Here is a 27199-nt window from a genome sequence, read left to right on the forward strand (position 1 = left end):
TATAAATGTCAATATAAATTATTTCTATGAGTTGAACAAAAGGAACTTTGCAGGTAAGGCCAAGACCTCTGAACAGAGGCATGGCATTTTATGAGACACAGAAGAGGAGGAAGCTTTGGAAATTAAAAGAAGACTTGGAGATGATGAATGGTCTTTAAAGCCTTCACTGCTATACTGAAGAAGGCTGAATAAGAAACTGTGAAAGTGGTAAATGTCCCTGTTTCTATTCCTAGGATAATTTGAGAAATCATAGAGATTTAGAATATTGATAAATTCAGCTGAAGCCAGGAGGCTTAAAAAGTCAATATGTGAGTATATAAAGTAATGAAAAATATCTCAAGTATGCATCCAAAGTTCCTCAAGAAGGGCCAAACACCAGAGGAGAAAATAGTCTGTGGATAATACCAGCAATTAAAAGTTAATGATGAGGAGGAGTTCCTGTCGGGGCTCAGTGGTTAATGAATCCGACTAGGAACCACGAGGTTACAGGTTCGATCCCTGGTCTTGCTCAGTGGGTTAAGGATCTGGCGTTGCCGTGAGCTGTGGTGTAGGTTGCAGACGCGGTTTGGATCCTGAGTTGCTGTGGCTGTGGTGTAGGCCGGTGGCTACAGCTCCAATTAGACCCCTAGCCTGGGAACCTCCATATGCCTCGGGTGTGGCCCTAGAAAGACAAAAAAAAAAAAAAAGTAATGATGAGGCACAGACTTATAATTGAATCCACACCTCACACTTCCTTTGCATGTTTTGATAGCCCCCTTTTTTAAGACAAGATGGAGAAAAAGAATAAAACCTTAACCCCTAGTAGCACTGGGTGCATAGTGGATGTTGTACAAAGTGCCCCTTGATTTATTTGTCCATCTAGCATTTGTCTCTCATCCACCCAACAGCAGGCCCTGTGTCAAGGGCTGGGGACACAAAGCCAAATGAGGTAAGGCTCTTTATTGGGAGGACCATGATTTTTTTAATCATAGTTTTAATCGAAATAAACAATATGAAAAGTAAAACAGATATGCAAGTGAAAAATCATTACAGCAAGGTAAGCGGTACCTATGTAAGCACAGAAGACCATCACTAATCAACTAAATGTGTCATAGATACACACACCCTCCGAACCTAGGGAAATAACTCTCCACTCCGTCCTTAGTATCCACCATAGAAGGAAGTGTTAAAGAAGACAGAAAAGCATGACAAAACAATTCTAAACCGCCCCCCCAAACAAACAAAACCTATCAATTTAAAGAAGTCATTTTAAGCTTTCTTAAGAAGGAAAAGGAGGCTCTTTCACGATGTTACAATAGATCTAGATCTACCTTAGCCTTCCCTTCAAGAGCTCCGGTTCCCGCATAAATCTTACTGATTGAATCACCATTCACAGACCACATGGATCGAAAAACCTCTTGAAAGCGAGTCACCAACTGAGGCTTTTCAGCTAGGCCGAGGGCTTCCAACTGTTTAGTTAGCATCTGAAACAGCAAAAGAGAATCTTCTGTAAGTATATGCATACATTCACTAGAGTTACCAGAATCAAACCAAAAATGTAGTTACGAGATGATGTGGGACTGGATTCTGAAAACACAACAGTTTAGGAGGCTAACTGTAATTTTCCATCATGTCAATTTCTAAAGTAAATATCACATCAATGAAATCTACAAGCAACTCAGTATTCCCCTGTAGTAATATGGACTTCTTTCTGGTTAAATGATATTAATCTTTTTAAAATATCCCTATGAATCAGACTAGTTTACCTTGTTCACCTAAAAGAAATAATTATGCAACAGTATGCACTGGAGCAGAGAAATACACTTAGCTAGTTTACTGAAATACACACACACACATACATGTATGTGTATATATATACATACTTATACATAAAACAAAGTTTCTTTCATTTTTGTATTTGGTTCTACACACTTGGGTAATTAAAGTTAGCAGACTATGAGAAATATAGAGCTTCTCTTGAATTGTCATCAAAATTTTAAAAATAAGTCATCTCTGAATAATCACGACTGCTTTTAATGTATAAAATTCTTATCAGTAAAGCATATGAGGGAAAACTAGGGGGAGCACAGCCTGCAAGGAACGGAAGGACCCTTCATCACATGTAAGAGCCCTTCATCACATGTAATAGCAGAAGTATTTAGAAAATTCATTGGTGTTTACTCTGAATGAATTTAGCCCTGAAATCTGGCAAAGTCAAAGCAACGTAAAATCCTTATTTCTCTTCTTTGGAATCCAGTCATTAAGTCTATGCCTTGCATTTTTACTTAACTCCTTCCCATTTGTGTTTTCTTTTATCTTGTGTAAGTGTCAATTATCCATAATTATAGAGGGATCAAAAACTAAAATAAGAAAAAAAAAAAAAGAAAAAAACCCTAAGCTGGGTTTATCTTATCGTCTAGGGAATTACAAAGAACCAGGGCTGTTCTTTGCTGACATGGAGATTATAATAAAATGAGTCTCTGAGACCTCCTTTATCATTTATACCTCTTTCCTTCGAGGCATTTGGCAAAACTGGTCTTCACTACTGGTAGTTCGGTTTTGCCTACTGTAGCAGTAAATTTTGTAACCCAGTCAACCAATTGCTATACTAGGAGGTATCCACACACCTAACAACAAACAGTGGGTAGTCAGTAAGTCAGATTCTGAAAACTAACACTTGTTCTACTTTTAATGAACATGCTCAAGCATTTCACTAAGTTCACTCTCAGAATTTAACTAAGTATCTTCAGCCACTTAAGAACAGAACTCAACACAAACCCCAGGCATGTGATACACTCCATCCCAATGATCAAATGTCTTTCACTTTTCTTCTATCATATTTTGTAAATAAATTATAATGGTAAACCTCAACAAAGTTCAAAAAAGGCAAAGCAGTAAAATTTATTTAGTTGCAATGAAAAATACACTTCTGCAGCAGAGAGTTCTATAGATTGCACTTTCAATGTTTCGATAAAAAGGACTTCAGTTACAGAGTAATTAACCAATATTCTGGCCAAACCGAAGATTATTTGCTAGAGGAAATAAGAACATGTTATTTCCTGTTCCTATTTTTTACATTTATTTGAGAACTATGCTAAGTTCTATGACCTTAACTGTTGCATAACAGGTAAGACTTACAAATCTCAGGAGTTCCTGTCGTGGTGCAGCGGAAATGAATCCGACTAGGAACCATGAGGTTGTGGGTTCGATCCCTGGCCTCGATCAGTGGGTTAAGGATCCAGTGTTGCTGTGAGCTGTGGTGTAGGTGGCAGATGCAGCTCCGATGTGGCGTTGCTGTGGCTCTGGCATAGGCCAGCGGCTACAGCTCTGATTTGACCCCTAGCCTGGGAACCTCCATATGCCACGGATGTGGCCCTAAAAAGACAAAAAAAAAAAAAAAGAATTGAAGATAGTGATTTAGCAATAAAGGAAAAAAAAACTTAAAAATAAAAAAAAAAAAAATCTTAGCATTGCTACATACTTTGCCAAATAGTTGAGATGACACCTAAATTAGACTGAATCTGATAGATAAGTAGTAAAGAAAAAAAGCTTTTTTTTTTTTTTTTTGTCTTTTTAGGGCCACACCCACAGCATATGGAAGTTCCCAGGCTAGAGGTCAAATGAGAGCTACATCTGCCAGCCTACACCACAGCCACAGCAATGCCAGATGTGAGCCATGTCTGCGACCTACACCACAGCTCACAGCAATGCCAGATCCTTAACCCTCTGAGTGAGGCCAAGGATTGAACCTAAGTCCTCATGGATGCTAGTCAGGTTCGTTACAGCTGAGCCATGAAAGAATTCCAAAAAAAAAAACCCTTTTAAACAAAGATTTTTGTGAGAGAAGTTGGCTCTCATTACTTTCATTCTAACAATGATAATTTCATTTGATCCTGTTTTTTTTGTAGCTATTGATTTGAAAATGCCATGTAATTGCTCTGGGATAGACTCTGCCCACAATATAATCCTAGGGTCATACATGTGAAAATAGATCCTCCTTAATTCTAAAAAGACTTTTAAAAGACAACACAGAGAATGAGGATCAAATATATACATTTTTTTTCTTTATCCAAAAGACAGGCAGAAGAGATAATTGCTAGAATAGTATAAATAGCAGGTTTTTTTTTTTTTTTTTTTTTTTTAGGGAAAGCTAAGGAACAATAGAGGGAAATAGGAACTATCTAAAGAAAATATTTAGAACAGATAGAGGCAACATTTAAGTGAAAAGGGATGCTGACCAAAAAAAAAAAAAAAAAAGACTAGAAGAGACTAGAAGAATGCCTTTAGCACAACTTCATTTTGTGAAAAGTAATTAGAAACATAAATATCACAAAAGCACTGAAAAAGGCATTTGATATAAGTTGCACATACATATTTTATCCTTTTACCTCTAAACCAAGGAATGCCTGCACGCTATTTGTTCTATCAAGACAATCCAAGCAGTTTGTCCGAACTGTACCGCTCTGGCATCTGTAACAAATTCAGTAAAATTAAACAAGTAGTTTAAAACAGAAATAATAAAGCTAAAACAAACCAAGAAAAATTAAGCTGATGAAAATGCAGCAGCTACTTCCTTACCCCAACTTTTTAGTATAACAATTTTCAAACAAACAAGGAAGATGAAAGATTGTGCAGTGAACATTCACATACCCACCACCCAGACTCCACAACTGTTAACGTGTCACCGTATGTTCTTTACTACACGTCTACCTAGTCAACCACACTCGCTTACTTTCAATTAGGCCAGTAGTTAGGAGCTAAACATAGATTCAGATTTAGAGCTCTATAGTTCTGTACTGAAGCAGACACTAATGTCTTTTAATTTGCATTTAATAATCCTTACTGAGGTCGAGAAATACCACGATATTAATTTTAAAAGAGAAGCAGAGTAGCCTCAGAGACAGCAGCATGAGGTCTGGGGCCAGATAAATCTCAGTTCTACCTTCCACTTGTGTGACTGGGGGCAGACAGCAGCTTTAAGCCCCTACTTCCTCCAATGTGAATGGAGAGAATGACAGAACCGATTCCTGCAATTGTTATTAATACTTGAAGACACTAAGCACACAGCCTGACCCATAGAAGCCTAAGATCAAGTATAGTAAAGGAAGATGTTTTACTTAATTAAATCAAATCATAGCAAAGTTCCAACTTAAAGAAAAGAGAAACAGCGTAGTCAAACCTTTGAACTTCACTTCCATTGAAATAAAAAAATCCATAATCTAGAAACTTTTGGACTTGAGGTTTAAGAATACTGTGTAATTTTTCTGTCTTTCCTCCTTTAACCATTTGATGGTAGTCAAAATTCACCATCTGGATATCAGCTGCGTGCTCAGAAGCTTTCAAATGACTCTGAAAATAAAAAGCAAATATTCATTTAAATGTTAACTGAATATGATCTCATCAATACAACGCTATAAATGGAACCTGGCATTTTAAATTAAAAGCCCAGCAGGTCCTTAAAGTCTTATTAATCTCACAAAGCTTGCATTGCCACTTGTGCTAAAATGGAAAATTATTTGCTGATATCTTGTGGCATCTTTTCCCTAAAACTTAAAAAAAAATGATTTTTTAAACTTTCACTCAATACATATGTTTTAAAAGTTCACCATAAAAAGTCAATCTCTAAAGTATAACTTGTTTATTAAAGATATTAAAATAGCCAAGTAATTAAGTTAGTTCTAGACTTCATTAATTTCAGTAACGTAAACTTCAGAAAATGTTTTCTAACCATTTTGTTGTTTTTGTTTTTGTTTCTGTTTTTTTGTTTTTTTTTTTAGGGCCATACCTGCGGCATATGGAAGTTCCCAGGCTAGGGGCAGAATCGGAGTTGCAGCTGCTGGCCTACACCACAGCCATGACAATGCCAGATCTGAGCTGTGTCTGTGAGCTACACCACAGCTCACAGCAATATCAGATCTTTAACCCACTGAGCAAGGCCAGAGACTGAACCCGTGTCCTCATGGATACTAGTCGAGTTCATTACCACTGAGACACAACAGGAACTCCCCCTTTTGTTTAAGTTTATAATCTTGTGTAACACTATAATTTATATCAATTCGTGACTGATTCAATAAATTTTAAGGAAGATATCTTTTCTTTAGAAGTGAGACTTTTTTAGGTTCTTATTGACTTGAAATTCTCAAAGAACAAGGAGATACATTCTTAGGTGTATACAAATGCATTATTCACCATCTCATAGGTTGAAAACAGTAACTATGGTTTCTAGGAAACAGGCAAGACAATGAACAGGTGAAGGAGGAAACCGCTTGCTTGGAATCTTTCTACAAGTGACAGGTGAACTTTTTTGGGGGGAGAGGGTATTCTTTTGCTTCTCCACAACATAAATAAGCACACAGAAAACAGGGTCAATTGCCTTGAAAGCGTTCCATAATTCCAATTTCAGCAACATTACCCCACTTGCTCCAAAGAGTTTATGATGCCAAAAAATAACCAACATTTTTCTGGGAAGTAATTTACTTCCTGGAAGAATGTGATTATTCTTTTTTTTTTTTCTTTCCTTTTTTGCGGCTGCACCTGTGGTGCATGGAGGCTCTCAGGGCTAGGGGTCGAATCAGAGCTACAGCTGCAGGCCTACACCACAGCCAAAGCAACATCAAATCTGAGTTGTGTCTGTGAGCTACACCGCAGCTTGTGGCAATGCCAGATTCTTAACCCAATGAACGAGGCCAGGAATCAAACCCACATCCTCACAGACCTTAACCCTCTTAACCCTCTGAGCCACAATGGGAGACCTGATTATTTTATTATATTATTTTTAAAATACCATCCTACACCATACACAAAAATAAACTCCAAATGGATTAAATACCTAGATATAAGACCAGACACTATCAAACTCTTAGAGGAAAACATAGGCCAAACACTCTCTGACATAAATGACAGCAACATCTTCTCAGATCCACCTATCAGAGTATTGACAATAAAAAGAAAAATAAACAAATGGGGCCTACTCAAACTTCAAAGTTTCTGCACAGCAAAGGAAACCCTAAGCAACACAAAAAGACAACCCACAGAATGGGAGAAAATCTTTGCACGTGAATCGACTGACAAGGGATTAATCTCCGAGATTTATAAACAACTTCTGCAGCTCCATACCAAAAAAACAAACAACCCCATCCAAAGATGGGCAGAAGATCTAAACAGACAGTTCTCCAAAGAAGACATACAGATGGCCGAGAAACACTTGAAAAGATGTTCAACATCACTCATTGTTAGAGAAATGCAAATCAAAACCACGATGAGGTACCACCTGACACCAGCCAGAATGGCCATCATCCAAAAGTCTACAAACAATAAGTGCTGGAGAGGGTGTGGAGGAAAAGGAACCCCAGTACACTGCTGGTGGGATGGTCAATTGGTGCAACCACTGGGGAAAGCAGTATGGAGATGCCTCAGAAAACTAAACATAGAACTACCATTTGATCCAGCAAGACCACTCCTGGGCATCTACCCAGAGAAAACCACGACTTGCAAAGACACATGTACTCCGATGTTCATTGCAGCACTATTTACAATAGCCAAGACATGGAAACAACCTAAATGTCCATCGACAGAGGAGTGGATCCAGAAGAGGTGGTACATATACACAATGGAATATTACTCAGCCATTAAAAAGAACGAAATACCGGCATTTTTTGCAACATGGATGTATCTAGAAACTATCATGCTGAGTGAAGTCAGCCGTACAATGAGGCACCAACATCCAATGCTTTCACTGACATGTGGAATCTGAAAAAAGGACAGACGGAACTTCTTTGCAGAACAGATGCTGACTCACAGACATTGAAAAACTTATGGTCTCTGGAGGAGACAGTTTGGGTGGGAGAATGTGCCTGGGCTGTGGGATGGAAATCCTGTGAAATTAGATTGTTATGATCATTATACAACTACAGATGTGATAAATTCATTTGACTAATAAAAAAAATGAAAAAATAAATTTAAAAAAAACCTGCAAAAAATAAATAAATAAAATAAAATAAATAAATAAATAAATAAAACCATCCTAGGTGTCCATGGGCCAGAACAGAAGAACAAAATGATCATACTTACCTGGAAAGCCTTACTTAGCATATGTTCACCTTCCTTAGATCCAAGCAAATTTACTATTATTTGTTTACCATATAAATTCTTGAGTGTTCTAAAATGCCTATTAAAGAAGAAAATAAGCATTTGTCAAATGGTAAACCAACAACTTTTTTTCAATAAACAGAAACCCACTATTAAACAAGACCTTTGTAGCAGCATTTTAAACGCATAGAATTGGCAAAATCGGATACAGATTTGTTCCACATGTTCTCAGAAGTCTGAAATGTATGGAAACTCAGTTAATGCAACCTCCTCTCTGACTTAAACTCCCACCTATGTTAGAGCTGATGGAACCAGTCAGCTCCCTCTCCATCCTGAGAGGCTGATGCTAGACTGGCATGGAAAACACGAGCCATCCATCCTGGTTGGAAAGGCCACCAGGGCAGAGGGCGGAGGGCAGAGGGCAGCACCTTCCTCCTGAGGATGTTACCTTCTCTGGGAGGGAGTATTCAGAGGCCTCCTTGGTAGCCCCAGCCTTAGGAAAATAGGCCCCAAATTTGAGCCTTCATTCTCTCCTGTTTCTAACCATTCCAGAGGCCAGAAGCAATATCGTCCAAAGGAAATATGAGCCACAGATATAATTTAAAATCTTCTAGAAGGTACATTAAAGCAGTCAAAATGAGAAGATGAAATTAATTTACATGGAATTTATTTAATCCAATACAGCTAAAATAGCATTTCTATATGTAACTGATATATAAAATAATATATTAAAAATATAAAAATATATAAAATATTATAATAACGGAATGTTATTAAAGTACTTAGCTTTTTTTTTTTTTGGACTAAGTCTGAAATTCGGTACACACTTTGGACCAATTTCAAAGGTCCAAGAGCCACATGTGGCCAGGAGCTACCATATTGGATAGTGCAGCCATAAGAGATGGTTTTAAGGCCATGACATCAAAACCCACATGCTTAATGCTTCCACTCCTAGAATTTATAACAGTGTCACTATCTTCTAGTTAAATCAGGAGGCAAGAAGAAGTTTTAGAGCCAAAAAAAAACTGAAATGAATCATTAAATATAATGACGACTAGTTTCCTTGTTCAGCAATATCAAACTTTCAGCTCTATGTGAAGCTAATCAGTCTTACCTGTCAAAAGCAGGTGCATTGGCTTCAAAGCCCCTTGACATACGGACACGATGAGATCCCACCTAGGACAAGAAAAAATATGTTTAATCACACGAAAGCCAACATGGAGACAAAGCTATTTTTAAGAGTACTTTCTTGTACATTACTTTGTTTTAAGCTCAAACTATGTACCCTTTATAAGTCAACAGATACTGCTCTTTGGGCGATAAAAAAACAAATGCAGCCAAATGAATACACTCATCTTCATAGGGCAACATCATTTATTCCAAAAAAGGTTCACATGACAATTTAGGTCTCCTAACCAAAATTCCTACTGTTCCAGGCTGCCTACAAATACAACATCGACATATCTTTTTTCTCTATTATGCTGAATACTCTACTTACTCCTCCCTCACCCAAAGATCCAACAAATTTTAAAATACCGTCCCCAGAAAAGCAGACTTTCCAAGTCAACCTCTCAGTCATATAACTACAGTAACAACACACTTTGCAGAATCAGAAAATCTGGGTTTTGAAAGAATTAAACAAGATGTAAAATAACTACCTATAGTATCTTGTTAGTTTTTCTTTTCTCATATAGGAAAGTGGCAGAGAGATGAGGGAGAATTGAGAAAGATCTAAGAAGAAATATAAAGCTAAGACCAGATTCTTTCCCTGAATTTCACTTGTAAACATTTCCTTCTGAGACTTTGGGATCAAAGTTGCCCAGAATCCATTCTTGCTAATCTGTGAGCAAAGTGACTTTAAAGGGTGTGTGTGTGTGTGTGTGTGTGTGTGTGTGTGTGTGTGTGTGTGTGGGAGCAGGGTCGCCAAATCCATGCAATTGGACAGATAAAACCAGAAAATAAGCTTGAATCTGCTCATCAAATTCCAAAACGGAAATAACAGTATGATCATTCATTCAGCATTCTCCTTCTGGTTCTGATAAGTGAGACAAGTGAATGACTGCATTGAGAAATCAGGGGAGTTGTCTCTTTAGTGTTCTCTCTTCTTAATAAGAAATTGATTAGCCAAATGTCACATCTATATTCCATTTTATTTCCTAGTTCTTAACAGTCTATATAAGATTTTAAACTTTGAAATATCTGTGCTCTAGGACTTTATGTGTTTTAGACTACAGAAAACTCAGCAGAAGTCAGTACTTTTTCTTTGAAGTCATCTCAGATAGTTGACTATAACTCTAGAAATGGTTAAGACATAGCATTTTGTTTATTCATTAACATTTACCTTGCATAGTGCTCCCAAGTGTCAGGAAGGGGAAATACCAGTTCTCATGTTTTTTAGGTGGTGGCTCTGGTTGTTCCCTTTCACCCTGCTCCCCAACATATATACACAACCAGCTACATAACTCCTAGAGCAATATATCTGTTAGATCAGACTAGGTTTTGTCACTCAATGTTAAAGAAAAACTTCTAAAATGAAAGAGTTATGTCAATGGTAATAAAAGTAGCACTCCAGAAATTTTTAAGGCTTTACATGACCATAAATTTACTTTTTTTTTTTTAAGTTGCATTAAAGGGGATTTCTAGAAAACTACTTCATTGGGTGGTATGGAACATCATTTCTGACAACATTATTGCTTCGTGTTCACATATTTCTGAAACTTCAATTCAATCAAAAATTCTACCAAATATTATGCTGGGCATAAATCTCATGATGCTTACCATCTTTTAAGACTAATATAAGCTCTAATATAATGTCATGGATGGAGCTAGAGACTCTCATACTAAGAGAAGCAAGTCAGAAAGAGAAAGACAAATACCATATGATATCACTTATATCTGGAGTCTAATATGTGGCACAAATGAACCTATCTACTGAAAATAAACAAACTCATGGGCATGGAGAACAGACTTGTGGTTGCCACGAGTAAGGGGAGAGAGTGGGAGAGACTGGAAGTTTGCATCTACTATGCAAACTATTGCATTGGAATGGATAAGCAACGAGATCCTGCTGTATAGCACAGGGAACTAGATCTAGTCACTTGCGATGGAACATGATGGAGGAGAATGTGAGAAAAAGAATGTACACATACGTATAACTGGGTCATCTAGCTGTACAGCAGAAATTGACAGAACATTGTAAATCAACTATAATAAAAATGTCATAATATCAGAGCAATATTATGAATAATAAATGCTAAATAACTACAGAGACAGGAAATCATAAGTAAAATGAGTTGTCAGCCCTTAACTAATTCCTATTGATACATTTACGTTCTCCCTGAAAGGCCTGACTCCCCAAACAGTTTACAAGCTCTCTCTGAAGCATCACTATAGTCTTTTAATTTCTCATAGGATACAGGACTATATACACCTAGTATAAAACAAGTAAACATCAGAAGAACTCGAGGATTTAATGAAGAGATCAGTGCAGAGGAGTGACTGGAATCTCTTCCATGAGATCTGAGTTGGCTCCTGAAGGACAACAAACCTTAATGTGGGAAAAGAGGGTTCCTGTTAGAAACCAGTCCAGCATGAAGTCGGATAGGTAGAGAAAGCCAGATCATGAAGAAACAGGTGTCTAGCAGATCTGAGAAGCACAAGAAATCAAAGGTGGAAAGAAATGCCAGAAAGCTGGACTGAGACCAATTAGAAAACTGTGAGAATCTTCCAGGCAAGAAGAATTATAAGTACTTTAACTGAGATGACAAGAGTGGGAATGAAAACAAGGTCCCAGGACCTAGGAGGACGCTGGGGCTGAGGTCATGGGGGCTGCCTCTGCTGGCTCAGGACTGGCCACCAGAGCAGATGGGGCTGGATACAACGCAAGGTCAGCAGAGTAGGACCTGGTACAGCACAAGTTCTCAAGTTCGAGCGGGGAAACTTGGCTAAAATGGGATTCCGGGTCCCATTCCAAGAAGTTCTACATCAGTTGCTGTGAAGCTGAGGCCACGAATCTGCATTTTAAAATCACTTCCAAAGATTCCTTTAAAATATCTGAAGTGGAGTTCCTGTCGTGGCGCAGTGGTTAACGAATCCGACTAGGAACCATGAGGTTGTGGGTTCGATCCCTTGCCTTGCTCTGTGGGTTTAGTATCCGGCGTTGCCATGAGCTGTGGTGTTGGTTGCAGACGTGGCTCTGGCGTAGTCTGGTGGCTACAGCTCCGATTCGACCCCTAGCCTGGGAACCTCCATATGCCGCAGGAGCGCCCCTAGAAAAGGCAAAAAGACAAAAAATAAAAAAATAAAAGAAAAATAAAATATCTGAAGAACCTGAGAAGAATTAAGGAACTGGAGAGGAAAAGAGGTAGGATAATGGCCAAGTGCCTAATGATACTCTGTCTGTGACCTCTGAGGTGGGACATCTCACTAGGCAATGCTAACTTCAAGGAGTCCCCAGAACAAATCCCAGTGCTGAAAACACAAAGGACACCTCACAACAACTTCCAACTACGCTGCATCAACAGTCCTTGTTTGTCATCTATGAGAAAATCAACTTGGTATTTTTAAGAATCAATACCTATTATTTTCATTCCTCTATTACCAACTCCTTTAGAATTATGTAGAATATGCTAGAAAATACTCATGAAACTAATCCATCACTGTTTAAAATAAGGCTGGCTTTAAAAACTACTAAGCTAAATATTAGGAACCACAGACCCAAGTCTCAACCCAATCTGAGATAACAGGCCAGCTCAGTGACATCTGGCAGGATTCTTGGACTGTCTTGATGTCTCAAAAACTACTATCTCTATCAAGAAAGTCACAATTTATAAATATATAGTTTTCAGGGAGTTCCTGTTATGGCTCAGCAGAAACAAAATCCAACTAGTAACCATGAGGATGTGGGTTCGATCCCTGGACCTGCTCAGTGGGCTAAGGATCTGGAGTTGCTATGAGCTGTGGTGTAGGTCACAGATGCAGCTTGGATCTGGCGTTGCTGTGGCTGTGGTGTAGGCCGGCAGCTGCAGCTCTGATTCAAGCCCCAGCCTGAGAACTTCCATGTGCTGCATGTGCAGCCCTAAAATAAGCAAAAAAGAAAAAAAAAATCTACAGTTTTCAGCCCATAATCAAGTGAAAATATTCAGCCAGACTATCTGGGTGGACAGGCCACAGCACAGAAGGAAACGGGAAGGAAGTCTCACCCCAGGAGGACCCTTTGATGTAACCACTCAGGATGCAACCTTACTGAATAATCAAACACTGTTAATTCTGAACTTCTTAATAAAATAACACAGAAAGCAGTAAAACAGAGGGCTATAAACAGGCTATCACAATTTCTTACACTGTCTCTAAAGCAAAAGAATTTACCTTGCATCAAAGCAGGGTTTTAGAAATTTTTCAAGGCCAATATTCCAAACACCCTCTCTGGTTACAAAAACTTAGGGGAAGCGAGGTAGGGTTAGTTTTCTTTCCCAAGAAGACGTGAGGAGAAATGCATCGACTTAAGTTACAGTTAATATGCCAAAGATGAAACCAGCATGAGTCAAACTGGTCTTTACAAAAACTCAAAAATTTTAGCAAAGCAGTTCACGTGTTAATCTTGTTCATTCTTAGCCTGTCTTGAATAAACTGCCTTATTGAAAAGGTTCAGGTGGTCTGCAGTTTTTCTCCGCAATAACATTCTAGGATGTGAGAGAGATCCAGCTGTGACCCAAGTGGAGGCAAGACTTTTTTCTGTCCATTTTCTCCATACTATAGACTGAGGCACAAAATTTACTAGACAGTATCTACCAGAAGCCTAAAATGAATATAATTTGCACTTTAGGGACTAAAGATGTTTGAACAAAAATAAAACGCAAAATCACGTGACTATGAGCAAACCAGTATTAATTTCAATCTTACTTGAAAAATATCTTACATTTTAAAGATTAGGTATTTCATCAACAAAGGAAAGTTTTTTTCTTTAAAAAAAGATCACAAAGCAAGACAGAGATCATATTAAAGACGACAAGTCACTGCAAATTACAAAGTAGCAGATATATTCTTTCTTTTTTTTTAAATAGCTGTACCTGTGGCATATGGAAGTTCCTGGGCCAGGAGCTGAATCGGAGCTGCAGCTGCTGCCTATACCACAGCCATGGCAATACCAGATCTGAGCTGCATCCATGAACTACGCCAAGATTTGCAGCAATGCTAGATCCTTAACCTACTGAATGAGGCCAGGGATCGAATCTGTGTCCTCACAAAGACCCAGAGAGTCCTTAATCCATTGAGCCACAACAGGAACTCTCAGATATATTCTTTTATGAAAAAATTTATTATAGTTGATTTAAAATGTTCTGTCAATTTCTGCTGTACAGCAAAGTGACCCATATATATGTACACACACACACACACACATATATACACACACATTCTTTTTCACATATTATCTTCTATCATGTTCTAACACAAGTGATTAGATATAGCTCCCTGTGCTATACAGCAGGACCTCATTGCTTCTTCATCCTAAATGTAATCGTTTTTATCTATTAACCCCATACTCCCAAGTCCATCCCACTCCCTTCCCCCTCCCCCTTGGCAAGCACAAGTCAGTTCTCCATGTCCATGAGTTTGTTTCTTTTCTGTAGATAGGTTCATTTGTGCCATATTTTAGATTCCACGTATAAGTGAAATTGTATGGTATTTGTCTTTCTCTTTTGAGTTACTTCACTTAATATGAGAATCTCTAGGTCCATCCATGTTGCTGCAAATGGCATTATTTTGTTCTTTTTTATGGCTGAGTAGTGTGTATGTACATTGTGCATATGTAACATCTTGTTAGTCCATTCATCTGTCAATGGACATTTATGTTGTTTCCACGTCTTGGCTACTGTGAATACTGCTAAAATGAACATAGGGGTGCATGTAACTTTTTCAATGAAAGTTTTGTCCCAATATATACCCAGGAGTGGGACTGCTGGATCATATGGTAGTTCTGTATTTAGTTTTCTGAGGTACCTCCATACTGTTTTCCATAGGGGTTGTACCAATTTACATTTCCGCCAACAGTGTAGGGAGGTTCCAGATATATTCTTAATAACAAAAGCTAATCCTTCCATAATGCTGACTGTGTGCACCAGTTACTGGTCTAAGTACTTCTCATTTCATCCTTAATGAACCCTAAGAAGTGGAAACTCCTAATATTATTCCCATATTACAGATAAGAAAGCAGAGACACAGAGGGGTTAAATCACTTGCCCAAGGTCACAGCTAGTAAGAGGGATAAGGATTCAAACCGAGAGGTCAGCTTTCATAAGCTTTAACTACTACATTTTTCTGCCTACAGAGACTAAATTGCTATCTACTAAGATACTGAGACAGTAAATTTACGAACACTTTGAAAATCAATGTGCCATGAAAACATCAACATTTAATATTAAACGTAGGTACTGAGTTCCCAGGGGTGTCTGAAAGAACATTAAAGGAAAAAAAAAAAAATGACTAGGCCATTCCAGGAACTCTGTAATTGGATCCTCATTTATGAATCTAGCTAATATTATTAGCTCGAGTAACAGGACTATCCAATGACTAATAAACTATCCTCAAGTTTAGGAAATACGGAAAGTTCTCAAAAGGAAAAAAATAACTGAATGTCAAAACACGTACCTGCAGCCCTGGTTGCTCCCAGAACAAGGGGACAGATCCCCGGATTTGTATGAAGGAAGAAACAGAGTCATCTAAGTACACAACCTGCAGAGGAATATAATGTATAAAATATATTTCCACAAAGTTGCTGCCTCTACATCTGAAGACAAAGGTGCTAAGATCCAGTGTACGCTAGTTACATCTTATGACCAACCTCTCACATACAAATTGCCCTAACAAAATATCCAAAATAGGCCACTAAATAAGTTGGATTTTTTTTCAACTAGTGATGTTTCTTTTACATACATTCACCAAGAAACCAGTGAAAATATAAGCATAAGAATTACAACTTTTAAAAAGGAATTCCTTTTGAATTTTGACATTTTATGCATACACCTTTATGATTCACTTAGTTGTTTTCTTTAGCTTTTTATAGTTTTCAAAAACTAGCTTGTTTTTTTGCCAGTTCATTAAGTTTTATTTATTTTTGATTAAAGTATAGGTGGTTTACAGTCAAAAACTAAATTGATGATCTGAGTTGGACTTGGGGCATGGCTTGAATTTACAACTACATAGTTTCATAGCCAAAAATATTATAACTTTTAATGTACTACCTTTCAGAGTTTGATTTGAATTAATTTCACCAAAACCCCCCACTTTTCTTAGGTCGTCTAGCTCTATAATTGAGAATTTTAAATTCAGTACTAAAACATATGCCACTGACAACAAATGTCACGCTGATGAGTAAAAAATTTTACTTACTCGAATTAGCTAAATAAGTTTATTTCAGCCGTTCTTAAGGCTAGGGAGTAGCCAAGAACAACCATAAAATGAAGTGAGTTCTGAATCACATAAACACCTGTTTTATTATTTTCTGTATCTCCCCTCTAACACATGAAGTCAGCAATGTAAACACAATCTACCTGCTCAGTTTCTACGAAATTAGCGACGTGACCATCATCATTTGTTCCCCGGACATTGAACCTGGTCCCAGCACGTTCACAGCTTAGTCTGGAAATGAGGCAAGCCTTGGCCTGTTTGTGAGCAGCATAAATTGTTCTGATTTCTACTCCCCCACACATGAGGCGTAATAACCAGTCATCACAATTCACACCATAGTGCTTGAGATGCAAGTGCAAAGACTGATTCCTAACAGAAAAAGAAATAGCTGTGTTAGCGTAATGCGCACTGGCTAATACGGCATCAGTTTTAAAACAGTGAGTGCTCCTGGAACATTCACATTAAAAGGCACCGAGGGAGTTCCCATCTTGGCTCAGTGGTAATGAAACCAACTAGTATCCATGAGGACACGGGTTCGATCCCTGGCCTCGCTCAGTGGGTTAAGGATCCGGCGTTGCCGTGAGCTGTGGTGTAGGTTACAGATGCAGCTTGGATCTGGCGATGCTGTGGCTGTGGGGTAGACCTGCTGCTACAGCTCTGACTTGACCCCTAGCCTTGGGAACCTCCATATGCCACAGGTTTGGCCCTAAAAAACATACAAAAAATAAAGAAATTAAAATAAATCAATTCACTGATGTTTACTAGGCCAGGGATTGGAAGATAGGGCTATACAATGAGACCCTTGGACATGAACAGCAGCATACATTTTGTGTTTTTAGAATCTGTGCCCCATTTCTGTTATGTTCTCAATTAATTCATTTATTTATTTTGTCTTTTCTAGGGCTGCACTCATGGCATATGGAGGTTCCCAAGGCTAGGTTATAAAATAGATCAAAGCAGAGCTGCCATGGCTAAAGCAAGGATAGGGGCAATCTTTTCATTCTGCTGACTGCTCACGGGCTCTGCTGGAACCTTGGTCCTCAAAGCACACACGTGAAGCCCCTAACCAATCCACCACCCAGGGGAATCTACTGTTCTGTCTGGTACTTTTGGGTAACAAGGTGCCTTATGGAAGTGAAATTTCTGTAGTATTAAAGCTTGGTTTTCATGAGTTTGAAAATGCTACCGATTTAAGTGGAAATCTCTCTTAAGTGCTTTGCACTATTTTGCTGTCTTAAAGGTACAAAAACAATGTAACGGCATTTTCTTGAAGCCTTAGGGTCATTAATATTAAGAATACACAGAAACACAGGAGTTCCCTGGTAGCCTAGCAGTTAAGGACTCAGCATTGTCACTGCTGTGGCTCAGGTTACTGCTGAGGCTTGGGTTCAACCCCTGGCCTGGGAACTTCCTCATGTCACTTGCAGCCAAAAAAAAAAAAAAAAAAAGAATAAGGAGTTCCCATTATGATTCAATTTTTAGTGAACCCGACAAGCGTCCATGAAGACTCAGGTTCCATCCCTGGCCTCGCTCAGTGGGTTAAGGATCCGGCATTGCCGTGAGCTGTGGTGTAGGCTGCAGACATAGCTTGAATCCTGCGTTGCTGTGGCTGTGGTATAGTCCAGCGGCTGTAGCTCCTATTGGACCCCTAGCCTGGGAACCTTTATATGCCGCGGATGCCGCCCTAAAACGCCATAAAGACCAAAAAAAAAAAGGAATATACAGCAACACTGCTAGTGCAGTAGTCCCTTTCTCCTCAGGCCAGAGGCCGCAGGAGAGAGAAAGCAGGGGTGGCCGAGTGCAGTCCTGGTAAACCCGCCACAATCCCAGCGCCTCCCATCCTCTCTGGAAAGCACACTGGACTGTAAATGAGTAGGAGAATTACTACCAGAATAACGTTAAATCCAATGACCATTATTAACTTAAAAATAACGACTTAAGCATCCACACTTCACTATTATCTACACTGATCTGAGGCAGAGTTCAAGCTGATTGTGACCCAGTTCATCCAGACACCGCAGCCGAGGCCCATGTCCTGAGAGAGGTATGAGAGACTTGTCCCCAACTTAAATAGAAGTGGGATCCATGCATTTGTTCAGGCAGAGCTTCCCTCTCTGCTGTCAGTTCTCATTTTTCTATGCAGTCAATGTGCTGCTGTTTTAATTCTATTGAAATGTACACACGGAGTTCCTGTTGTGGCTCAGTGGGTTACAAAACCTGACTAGTATCCATGAGGATGTGGGTTCAATCCCTGGCCTCCCTCAGGGGGTTAAGGATCCGGCGTGGCCATGAGCAGTGTCATAGGTCACAGATTGGCTCTGATTCAACCCCCAGCCTGGGAACTTCCGTATGCCTCAGGTGCAGCCCTAAGAAGCAAAAAAAAGAAAAGAGAAGAAAACTCACACACAACTCTGGCAGCAGCCTCAAATCTCCAATGGAGTAAGAGTGCCCGGTTTTGTTGTGACAGGTATTTGCTACTCTCTGGCTACAAAACTGACTTGGGGAGTTCCCGTCAGGGCACAGCGGAAACAAATCCAATTAGGAACCATGAGGTTGCGGGTTTGATCCCTGGCCTCTCTGTGGTGTAGCTTGCAGACATGGCTTGGATCCCATGTTGCTGTTGCTGTGGCTGTGGCATAGGCCAGTGGCTACAGCTCCAATTAGACCCTTAGCCTGGAACTTCCATATGCCGCAGGTGCGGCCCTAATAAGATAAAAGACAAAAGACAAAAAACAAAACAAACAAACAAACAAAAAAAACGCCTGACTTGGCTATGTCCTGGAAAATATTTCTACTTAACTGCAAGGATATACAGAATGAATTCTAAAAGCTTTTGATTTTCTATGCAAAATGAAGCTCCAGAATCCAAGCCTTAGCAAAACTGTAGAAACTGTCAAAGGAGCAAGACTCAGCTTTGGTGTTTCAGCCTCTGCTTTGCTGAACCTGCCACCTTCTGGAAAAACCCCCTCCATCTGTTACCTAAATTTGCCCCTACCTCAGAGTTCCCTTGTAGTGCAGTAGGTTAAGGATTCGGTGTTGTCACTGCAGCGGCTCAGGTCGCTGCTATGGCGCGGGTTCAATCTCTGACCTGAGAACTTCCACATGCCATGGGCAGGGGAAAAAAAAGAAAAAATTTTGGCCCCACCTCTACCCACAACTGAATGAAAAGATAAATGAATTTCTCCCACTGATTAAGCCTAGTGACGTTCTGGACTGCTGACCATTTAGCTATTACATCCTGCATGGACCTCTCATTCTGTCCAGAAAACTTTTCTCTCTCAATCTAAAATATCTGGGGTAAGAACGAGGAGGGGAAATGAAGGTAAAGACAGCTGCCCTAAGCCCAGCTGCAACACCGTGACCTTTTTTAGAAACTTCCATCAGAAAAGTCTATGGGGAGTTCCCGTCGTGAGCAGTGGTTAATGAATCCGACTGGGAGCCATGGGGTTGCGGGTTCAATCTCTGGCCTCACTCAATGGGTTAAGGATCTGGCATTGCCGTGAGCTGTGGCGTAGGTCGAAGACGCGGCTTGGATCCCGCATTGCTGTGGCTCTGGCGTAGGCCGGCGGCTATAGCTCCGATTAGACCTCTAGCCTGGGAAACCCCATGTGCCGCAGGAGCGGCCCTAGAAAAGGCAAAAGACAAAAAAAAAAAAAAGTCTACGGGTGACATCAGCTGATAGGACCCTGTGCACTCATGTGCCTTGCAGACCTTCCGGCCCTACCCCTTCTTCCGCTAGCCCGCACCTCCCACCCCTTGGCCCCGGTCTCTGACCACAGTGCTCCAGAGCCCTTTCTCACTCTGCCCTCTCTGCTCCCCCATGCCATTCCTCTGGGCCGAGCCATGGCTATGTGAGCTACGAAGCACCCACGCTGTTGCTCTAAAGTCAGTTTCCTGTCCTCACGCTGTTGACTGTGAACCTTCTGACACCCAGGGCCTTCTCCAGGACCATATGGGCAGATGGTAAAAGGGGGAGGGAGGGAAAGTATACAGGAGGGAACACCCTGCATCTGAACTACTGAGGGCCGCCGCCGAGAGCAGAGACGCTCGGACTTTGGCCTTATAACGTAGGTAAACAAAGGAAATACAGTTTGTCCATTGTGTTAAGGGAAAAAAGTCACTATCAACACTGACTAGGGACAAAAGAGTGACTGTACTAGAAATCTGGTCTGCACCGACAAAGCAATACTAATTTCAGTCCCACAGGTGCTGCTCCCCATCAGTGCGTGCTTCCAACACAGCACATCTATGCCTAAGCACCAAATGGGTCAGTTACGTACTTAAGTCTTTTTTATTACAGCACTAAACTTCATCCCAGTGTATAATTTCCTCACAGTCTGTTGCTCTTGAATCAAGATCATTTACTTAAAACCTTGAAATTAAAGATAATAAGGGAATGTGGGTTTGGAAAGGCAATGCTGCTGGAGACCAGACCTCAAAACTAAGAATAGTAAGTAGGAGTCATACAATTCTATTACGATTAATCCATTCCTATCTTTCTTTTTCTTTTTCTGCTTTTTTCTTTTCTTTCGTCTGCTTTTTAGGGCCACACCCACAGCATACTGAAGTTCCCAGGCTAGGGGTCAAACGAGCTGCAGCTGCCAACCTACACCACAGCCACAGAAACTTGGGATCCAAGCTGAGTCTGGAACCTACACCACAGCTCACAGCAATGCCAGACCCCCGACCCACTGAGCAAGGCCAGGGATCAAACCCGCATCCTCATGGATACTAGTCAGATTCGTTTCTGCTGCCCCACAATGGGAACTCCACATTCCTAACCTTTATAAACCTTTTAAATAAAGGGACTGAACAGAAGGTTAGTCTACATTAGGGAGACTAAATGGGTTTCACATGACATGACAACTTCAATAAAATGCCAGTGGATGCCTGCTCTACTCTGCTGAGGATCCTGCAGCAGCAAAGAGTGGGGTGTTCAACCAGCAAAGCCCACCGCTGCTATCTCTACAAATAGCTGTTAAATCTGCTAGGCCCCCAACACCACCGACTGAACAGCACATGATCACGAGGGGAAAAATGTCATACGAACTCACCAGAAAAATCTATTATCAGTTGTGTGTTCCTGCATGCTACGATGGGCATTAAGACTCAGATCCAAACTGGTTCCAGATGCAGACCATGCAAAATAGAAGTTTCCTGAATTCAGCACTTTTCGCACTTCTGAAATGCGATCCTCATCTGAAGAGTCAACGCGTAGTGAAATAAATTCAGTGGAAGTAACTCGGAAAACTTCAGATTCTTGAATTTTTCCAACAGACATACATCCAGTGACTAGGACCAGATAATGTAACATAGTATCACCTGCAAAAACCAAAGATTTAAGCAGATGAGAGGCCTCCATATTTTTCAGGCCATCAGAGCTTTTTCCGGTTTTCTTCTTGTGTCTCCATCTATTAAAATCTGACATTGTGATTATTTTACACTTATCATGGACATATTTAAGTGGACAGCTAGATTTTAGCAAAAGTTGAAAAAAAAATCCTGGTTTAAATGTATTTAATATAATGAAGCATTTAAAGATTCACAGAATAATCTCACGTTTAGGAAATTGTTTCCCTACTCAATCTAAGGGTACACAAGATTTATCAAATCTTTTAAAAGTCTGTGTTAAATTCCCTACTGTTCCTTTACAACTGTTAAGAAGTTCAGATAAGATAGTGAATAATGTGAGAGTTCTTTGTTACAGTAAGTTTGAAAAAATGATATTTAAAAAAACAAAACAAAAAAAGCTCTGGCATAGGCTGGCAGCTGCAGCTTTGATTTGGCCCCTAGCCTGGGAACTTCCATATGCTGCAGGTGTAGCCCTAAAAAGCGGGGGTGGGGGTGTGGGTAGGGGTGGGGGGAAAAGAAAAGGTATATACATGGTATGTAAATGTGAGCTGCTGCTGCTGCTGCTACTGACATATCAGCAAAAAGTCCTTGGTAACAATTTATAATGCAATTTGGCTTATAAAAATGCATAGGGATATTTTCATCTCTTTTTGACAAAAATCCTATGTGTATGAAGGCAGAATTAGCAGGTGTACTTTGGGCGTGGGCTTTGACGCAGGCAGAAGTGCCCTTGAATCTTGGCTCCTCCACAACTTAATTATCCAGGCCAAGTTCACTGACTTAACATAACTAACCTGAGATATCCTCCCTTATAAAATAAGATTAAAACAAATCACACTGGACTGTGAGGATTACCCAGACAGTACTAGCTAAGCACTCGGCAGTTATAACAAACGGCAGGTCTCCATTGATAAGCCAGAGCTCCTCGAAGTATGGTACACGAAGCAGTTCACAGTTACCAATTCATAATGAGAAAAGGTACCTGTTTCAGAATAGAAATCACTTCGGTTCACCATTCAGTTTAGCTCACTTCTCTTTTTGCTCCATGGCTAAGACTTTATCAATGAAGGAAGCCCTGTATTGATCTGCACGGTGGTGCCAGCTTCTTACCTCACCCAGACCAATAACCAAACAGTTCCTGGGACGTAACCAGTCCACGGGCCACACTTCGAGTCACACCATTAGAGAATCAAACTGGTAATCACAAAAGTTACTGCACAGCTCATGGTGACACTAAGTGGCAGGAAGAGGCTCAAGGTGAGACCTTTAGAATACACAACAGATGTCCTTTCCACCATAAACCACGAAGATCAGTGTGTGGTTCCCACTAGGACATCTTTTCCTAAATGCTCTAAAGCAAAGAAAAAGGGCAATGCCCTGGTTTTCTCTTTGACAACAGATGCCCATCTCTTAAAGTGTTCGAATAGGATGCCGTCTCTGGAAACTTCAAATCACAAGGGCATGCCTTTTACAGGCAACAAACATTATCTCAAGATTAGCTTAATTAAGGTTTAAAAGATGTTACCATACTTCTAGCTCAAATATGGAGTCTCAAAGAGATAGTCTCTCTCAAATCCTTACAATTACAAAAACGGAAATGAAAAAAAATCGATCAACTATATTGAATACTTACCAAGATTTAATCGTAAAACACCTAAAAGTCCATATGCATCGAGAACTTTGGAATATGTACCCTTGATTGCCTCTTTTTCTGCTGATGCTACAAAAAAAAGAAAAAAAAAATTTTTAGGGTGAGAAAAGGGACCTGAAACATCAGATTCCATTTGGCCATGCTGCCAGAGTTTCAACTAAAAATGCAGAAGTCTAAATCTGACTTTAGGAGTTCCCACTGTGGCTCAGTGGTTAACGAATCCGACTGGGAACCATGAGGTTGCGGGTTTGATCCCTGGCCTTGCTCAGGGATCTGGCATTGCCGTGACCTGAGCTGTGGTGTAGGTCGAAGACGTGGCTAGGATTCTGTGTTGCTGTGGCTGTGGTGTAGGCCGGTGGCTACAGCTCTGATTCGACCCCTGGCCTGGGGACCTCCATATGCCACGGGTGCGGCCCTAGAAAAGAAAATAAATAAATAAATAAATAAATAAATCTGACTTTAATATATATATTGCATCAAATATTTTTTCAAATCAGTCACTTAATATTTTTTGTAAAGAATCAATCGGTTATTCCAGCACCATCTATTCACTAATCCATTCTCTCCTAATGATCTAACTACTATCTTTAAGAACATCCCACTGATCTGTCTACCTACTCTTAATATCGGGAACACACTGTGTTATGATAACCTCATAGGACAACACCCAACTCCGTAACAAGGAATATTCCGACTCTTCCTCAATATACCCTTTCTGCTTCATTTTTCATCACTTCCCTCTCCCTCCCACTCCATGCATCCTATGCTCCAATCACATTAAATTCCCACTATTACCCAAACCTGCTCTTTTTCCACTTCAGTACCTTCGCACAACAATCTGGCTTTCTGCCTGCAAGAGTCTCCCCAACCTTTGCCTCTTGGAAAAAAATTCTATTGACCTTATAAAAACACAGGCACAATAAAGTCATTTTCTGGAAACCTTTCTTGACTCCTCCAGGCACGGTTCTTTCAGAGAGCTCCCTCTTCGTGTTGCCAAAACATTCAAAATCTACTCATCACTTTTCTTTCCCACTAGCCAGCCGGCTCCTTAAAGGCAGGGACTCCATCCTAGTCATCCTTTATCCCTGACACTTGGAACAGTGCTTGACCCACAGAAAGCCACTAACGTTTAAATAACAAAAGCTAATGGCAAGATTTGACCATGGAGTCTAGCACAGGAATGGGAAATTGCCAGCCTGGCCTTTATCTGGATTTCTTTCTTTGGCTATAAAGTTACTATTATCTGCTAACGAATTTAACCCATGGGATAACTTCTCTAGGGCAGCCCGCTCTGGTTGCGGTGGTTCTATTGAGGAAAAAAAAAAAAAAAATCCTGAAGCTTTAAAGGAAAAAAAACCTTTCTAGGTCTTAGCAAATACACTTCTTAAAAACCAGACATGGAAGGTGCCTGGAGATGAAGCAGGTTAAGGATCTGGTTTTGTCACCGCAGCGACTTCAGTCCCTGGCTGGGGAATGTCCACATGCTGCAGGTGTGATTAAAAAAAAAAAAAAAAAAAAAGGGGAGTTCCCGTCGTGGCGCAGTGGTTAAGGAATCCGACTAGGAACCATGAGGTTGAGGGTTCGGTCCCTGCCCTTGCTCAGTGGGTTAAGGGTCCGGCGTTGCTGTGAGCTGTGGTGTAGGTCACAGACGCGGCTCGGATCCTGCGTTGCTGTGGCTCTGGTGTAGGCCGGTGGCTACAGCTCCGATTCGACCCCTAGCCTGGGAACCTCCATATGCCGCGGGAGCGGCCCAAGAAATGGCAAAAAGACAAAAAAAAAAAAATGCACACAGAAGCAAAGACACATAAACCGCAGCTGGTATCTCAGTGGACAATTAGAAATACTATGTTCTAAGGTCTATGAATCCAGAAACACAGGAGCCTCCTTCTCGCTGTGTCCTTTCCCTTCCAGTTCTTTCCTTCTCTACGGCCTCCCCTTATCCACACCCACACCCCGGCTCCCCGCTGACTGGTTCAGTCCTTCTTTACCCCTTAGCTCCCGCCCTTGTCCCTTTTCCCCTCCCTCATTCCTCTGTGGTCTGGACGTGAGCTCTAGCATGTTATAAATTCTAATAAGTATTCGAACGAATTAGATTCTGATATAGAAGTACAGTATATTTTGACAATGCTCGTATGTTCCACATTAGAAAAGTGCGTAAGCAGATTTTTATGGCTTCTCTGTTGAACTTTATTGCCAACGAAAGGACTATCTTCTCAGTCTACTGCTTTGCCTAATCTCCCACAGGACTTTGCATGACGGCTCTTTTCCTCCGTCTTGAAGCTCTTCTCCAGGCTTCTAGAGACCTGCCTCACCTCTTTTCAAAGCATCTAGAAGGTAGTTATTCCACCTTCGGATGAGCTGTGATCTGCCAGCTGGCAGCACAGGCTAAGAAGAAATGGCTTGATTGCTCAATTAGCTGATACTGTCACAGTTCTCTAGCAGGTTCATTATCAGGGTGGGCCTTTGTCTTTATCATACTACCCAGTATGAGGTTAGGGAGTGAGGAAGATTTCACCATGCCACTAAAGTTATGGGATTTCTTTTCCTTTTTCTTTTCTTGGCCACCCTGTAGCATATGGAGTTCCCGGGCCAGGGATAGGATCCAAGCCGCAGTTCTGACCTATGCCACAGCTACAGCTGGATCCTTTAACCCACTGTGTCAGACAGGGGATCAAACCTGTATCTCAACGCTCCAGAGACGCTGCTGATCCCTTTGCACCACAGCGGGAACTCCAAAGTTATGGGATTTGAATTTCATTCTCCATTCCTAGAGTTTCTATTATTATTATTACACTATATATTTGCAGAGCAGTTACTGCTATTCAACAAAAAGGAACACAGATAGAAAACATCACAATATAAATTTTCATTATATTTTATAAAGTAAAACAAGAATCCCTTTCCCTAAATACTGTCTCATTAAGAGGATCATACATGGAGTTTCCATTGTGGCTCAGTGAGTTAAGAACCTGACATAGTGTCCATGAGGATACAAGTTTGATCCCTGGCCTCGCTCAGTGAGTTAAGGACCCGGCATTGGCACAGGCTGCGGCATAGGTGAAAGATGCAGCTCGGATCTGGCATTATATGGCTGTGACTTAGGCCTCAGATGCAGCTCTGATTCGAACCCTAGCCCAGGAACTTCCATGTGACTACCACGCATACACAAAAGCAAACCTTAGAGAGGCTTATAATAAGATAGACGGCAAGGCTTCCAGGGCTTTACAGGTTATATGCTACATGCATTTCAAGTGGCATCACTCATAGAACAACACAGAATTACTAGATATATCTGTCAGTTTTAGCAGCCATCATTTGGGTTCAAATACCTAGCGGCTAGGAAGAGTTAAAAAGAAAATAAATTTTTAATAGCAAGTTATCACCTTCCCTTAGAAAAAAGAAAGTCATTTTATAACTTAAATTACCATGCAACAAAATGTTCTCTCTTCTAACAATGTATAATAATTACCTTTTCACTAACTGTGCTCCAAATATATGAATCTGTCATGTCTCTCAGGCCCAGGGAAGACCCAATTATTAGACTGTCACCTGATTCAAACATGCAAATGTCATGCTGCTTAGTTATCTGTGCTTTTGTATTATATTCTGAGACTCAGGAAGTGGGACACACACCATTTAAAGTAAACTGCATATTCATAGGTAAAAATATGCTAACAGAATGAAAAAAAGGATTCAAAGAATAGATGAGATGTCATTTTCCCT

At 40.3% G+C, this 27199-nt stretch overlaps 1 protein-coding gene across 5 annotated transcripts in view; it reads right to left on the reverse strand.

The window, feature by feature from the left end:
- SYNJ1 (synaptojanin 1) overlaps nucleotides 1-27199 on the reverse strand; it is a 100848-nt gene that overhangs the window by 50907 nt on the left and 22742 nt on the right. For 4 of the 5 annotated variants that reach the window (XM_047795562.1, XM_047795545.1, XM_047795536.1 and 1 more), the window contains exons 3-11: nucleotides 23459-23545; nucleotides 21528-21795; nucleotides 16617-16842; nucleotides 15715-15798; nucleotides 9182-9243; nucleotides 8050-8146; nucleotides 5159-5328; nucleotides 4368-4449; nucleotides 1311-1463 (exon numbers count right to left, since the gene is read on the reverse strand). In XM_047795562.1, the coding sequence (XP_047651518.1) occupies nucleotides 1311-1463; nucleotides 4368-4449; nucleotides 5159-5328; nucleotides 8050-8146; nucleotides 9182-9243; nucleotides 15715-15798; nucleotides 16617-16842; nucleotides 21528-21795; nucleotides 23459-23545 (1229 nt within the window). The remainder of the gene's footprint in view (nucleotides 1-1310; nucleotides 1464-4367; nucleotides 4450-5158; nucleotides 5329-8049; nucleotides 8147-9181; nucleotides 9244-15714; nucleotides 15799-16616; nucleotides 16843-21527; nucleotides 21796-23458; nucleotides 23546-27199) is intronic. The other variant, XM_047795571.1, reaches the window with a different exon arrangement.

Source organism: Phacochoerus africanus, chromosome 1, assembly GCF_016906955.1.
Source record: "Phacochoerus africanus isolate WHEZ1 chromosome 1, ROS_Pafr_v1, whole genome shotgun sequence".
Lineage (NCBI taxonomy): Eukaryota > Metazoa > Chordata > Mammalia > Artiodactyla > Suidae > Phacochoerus > Phacochoerus africanus.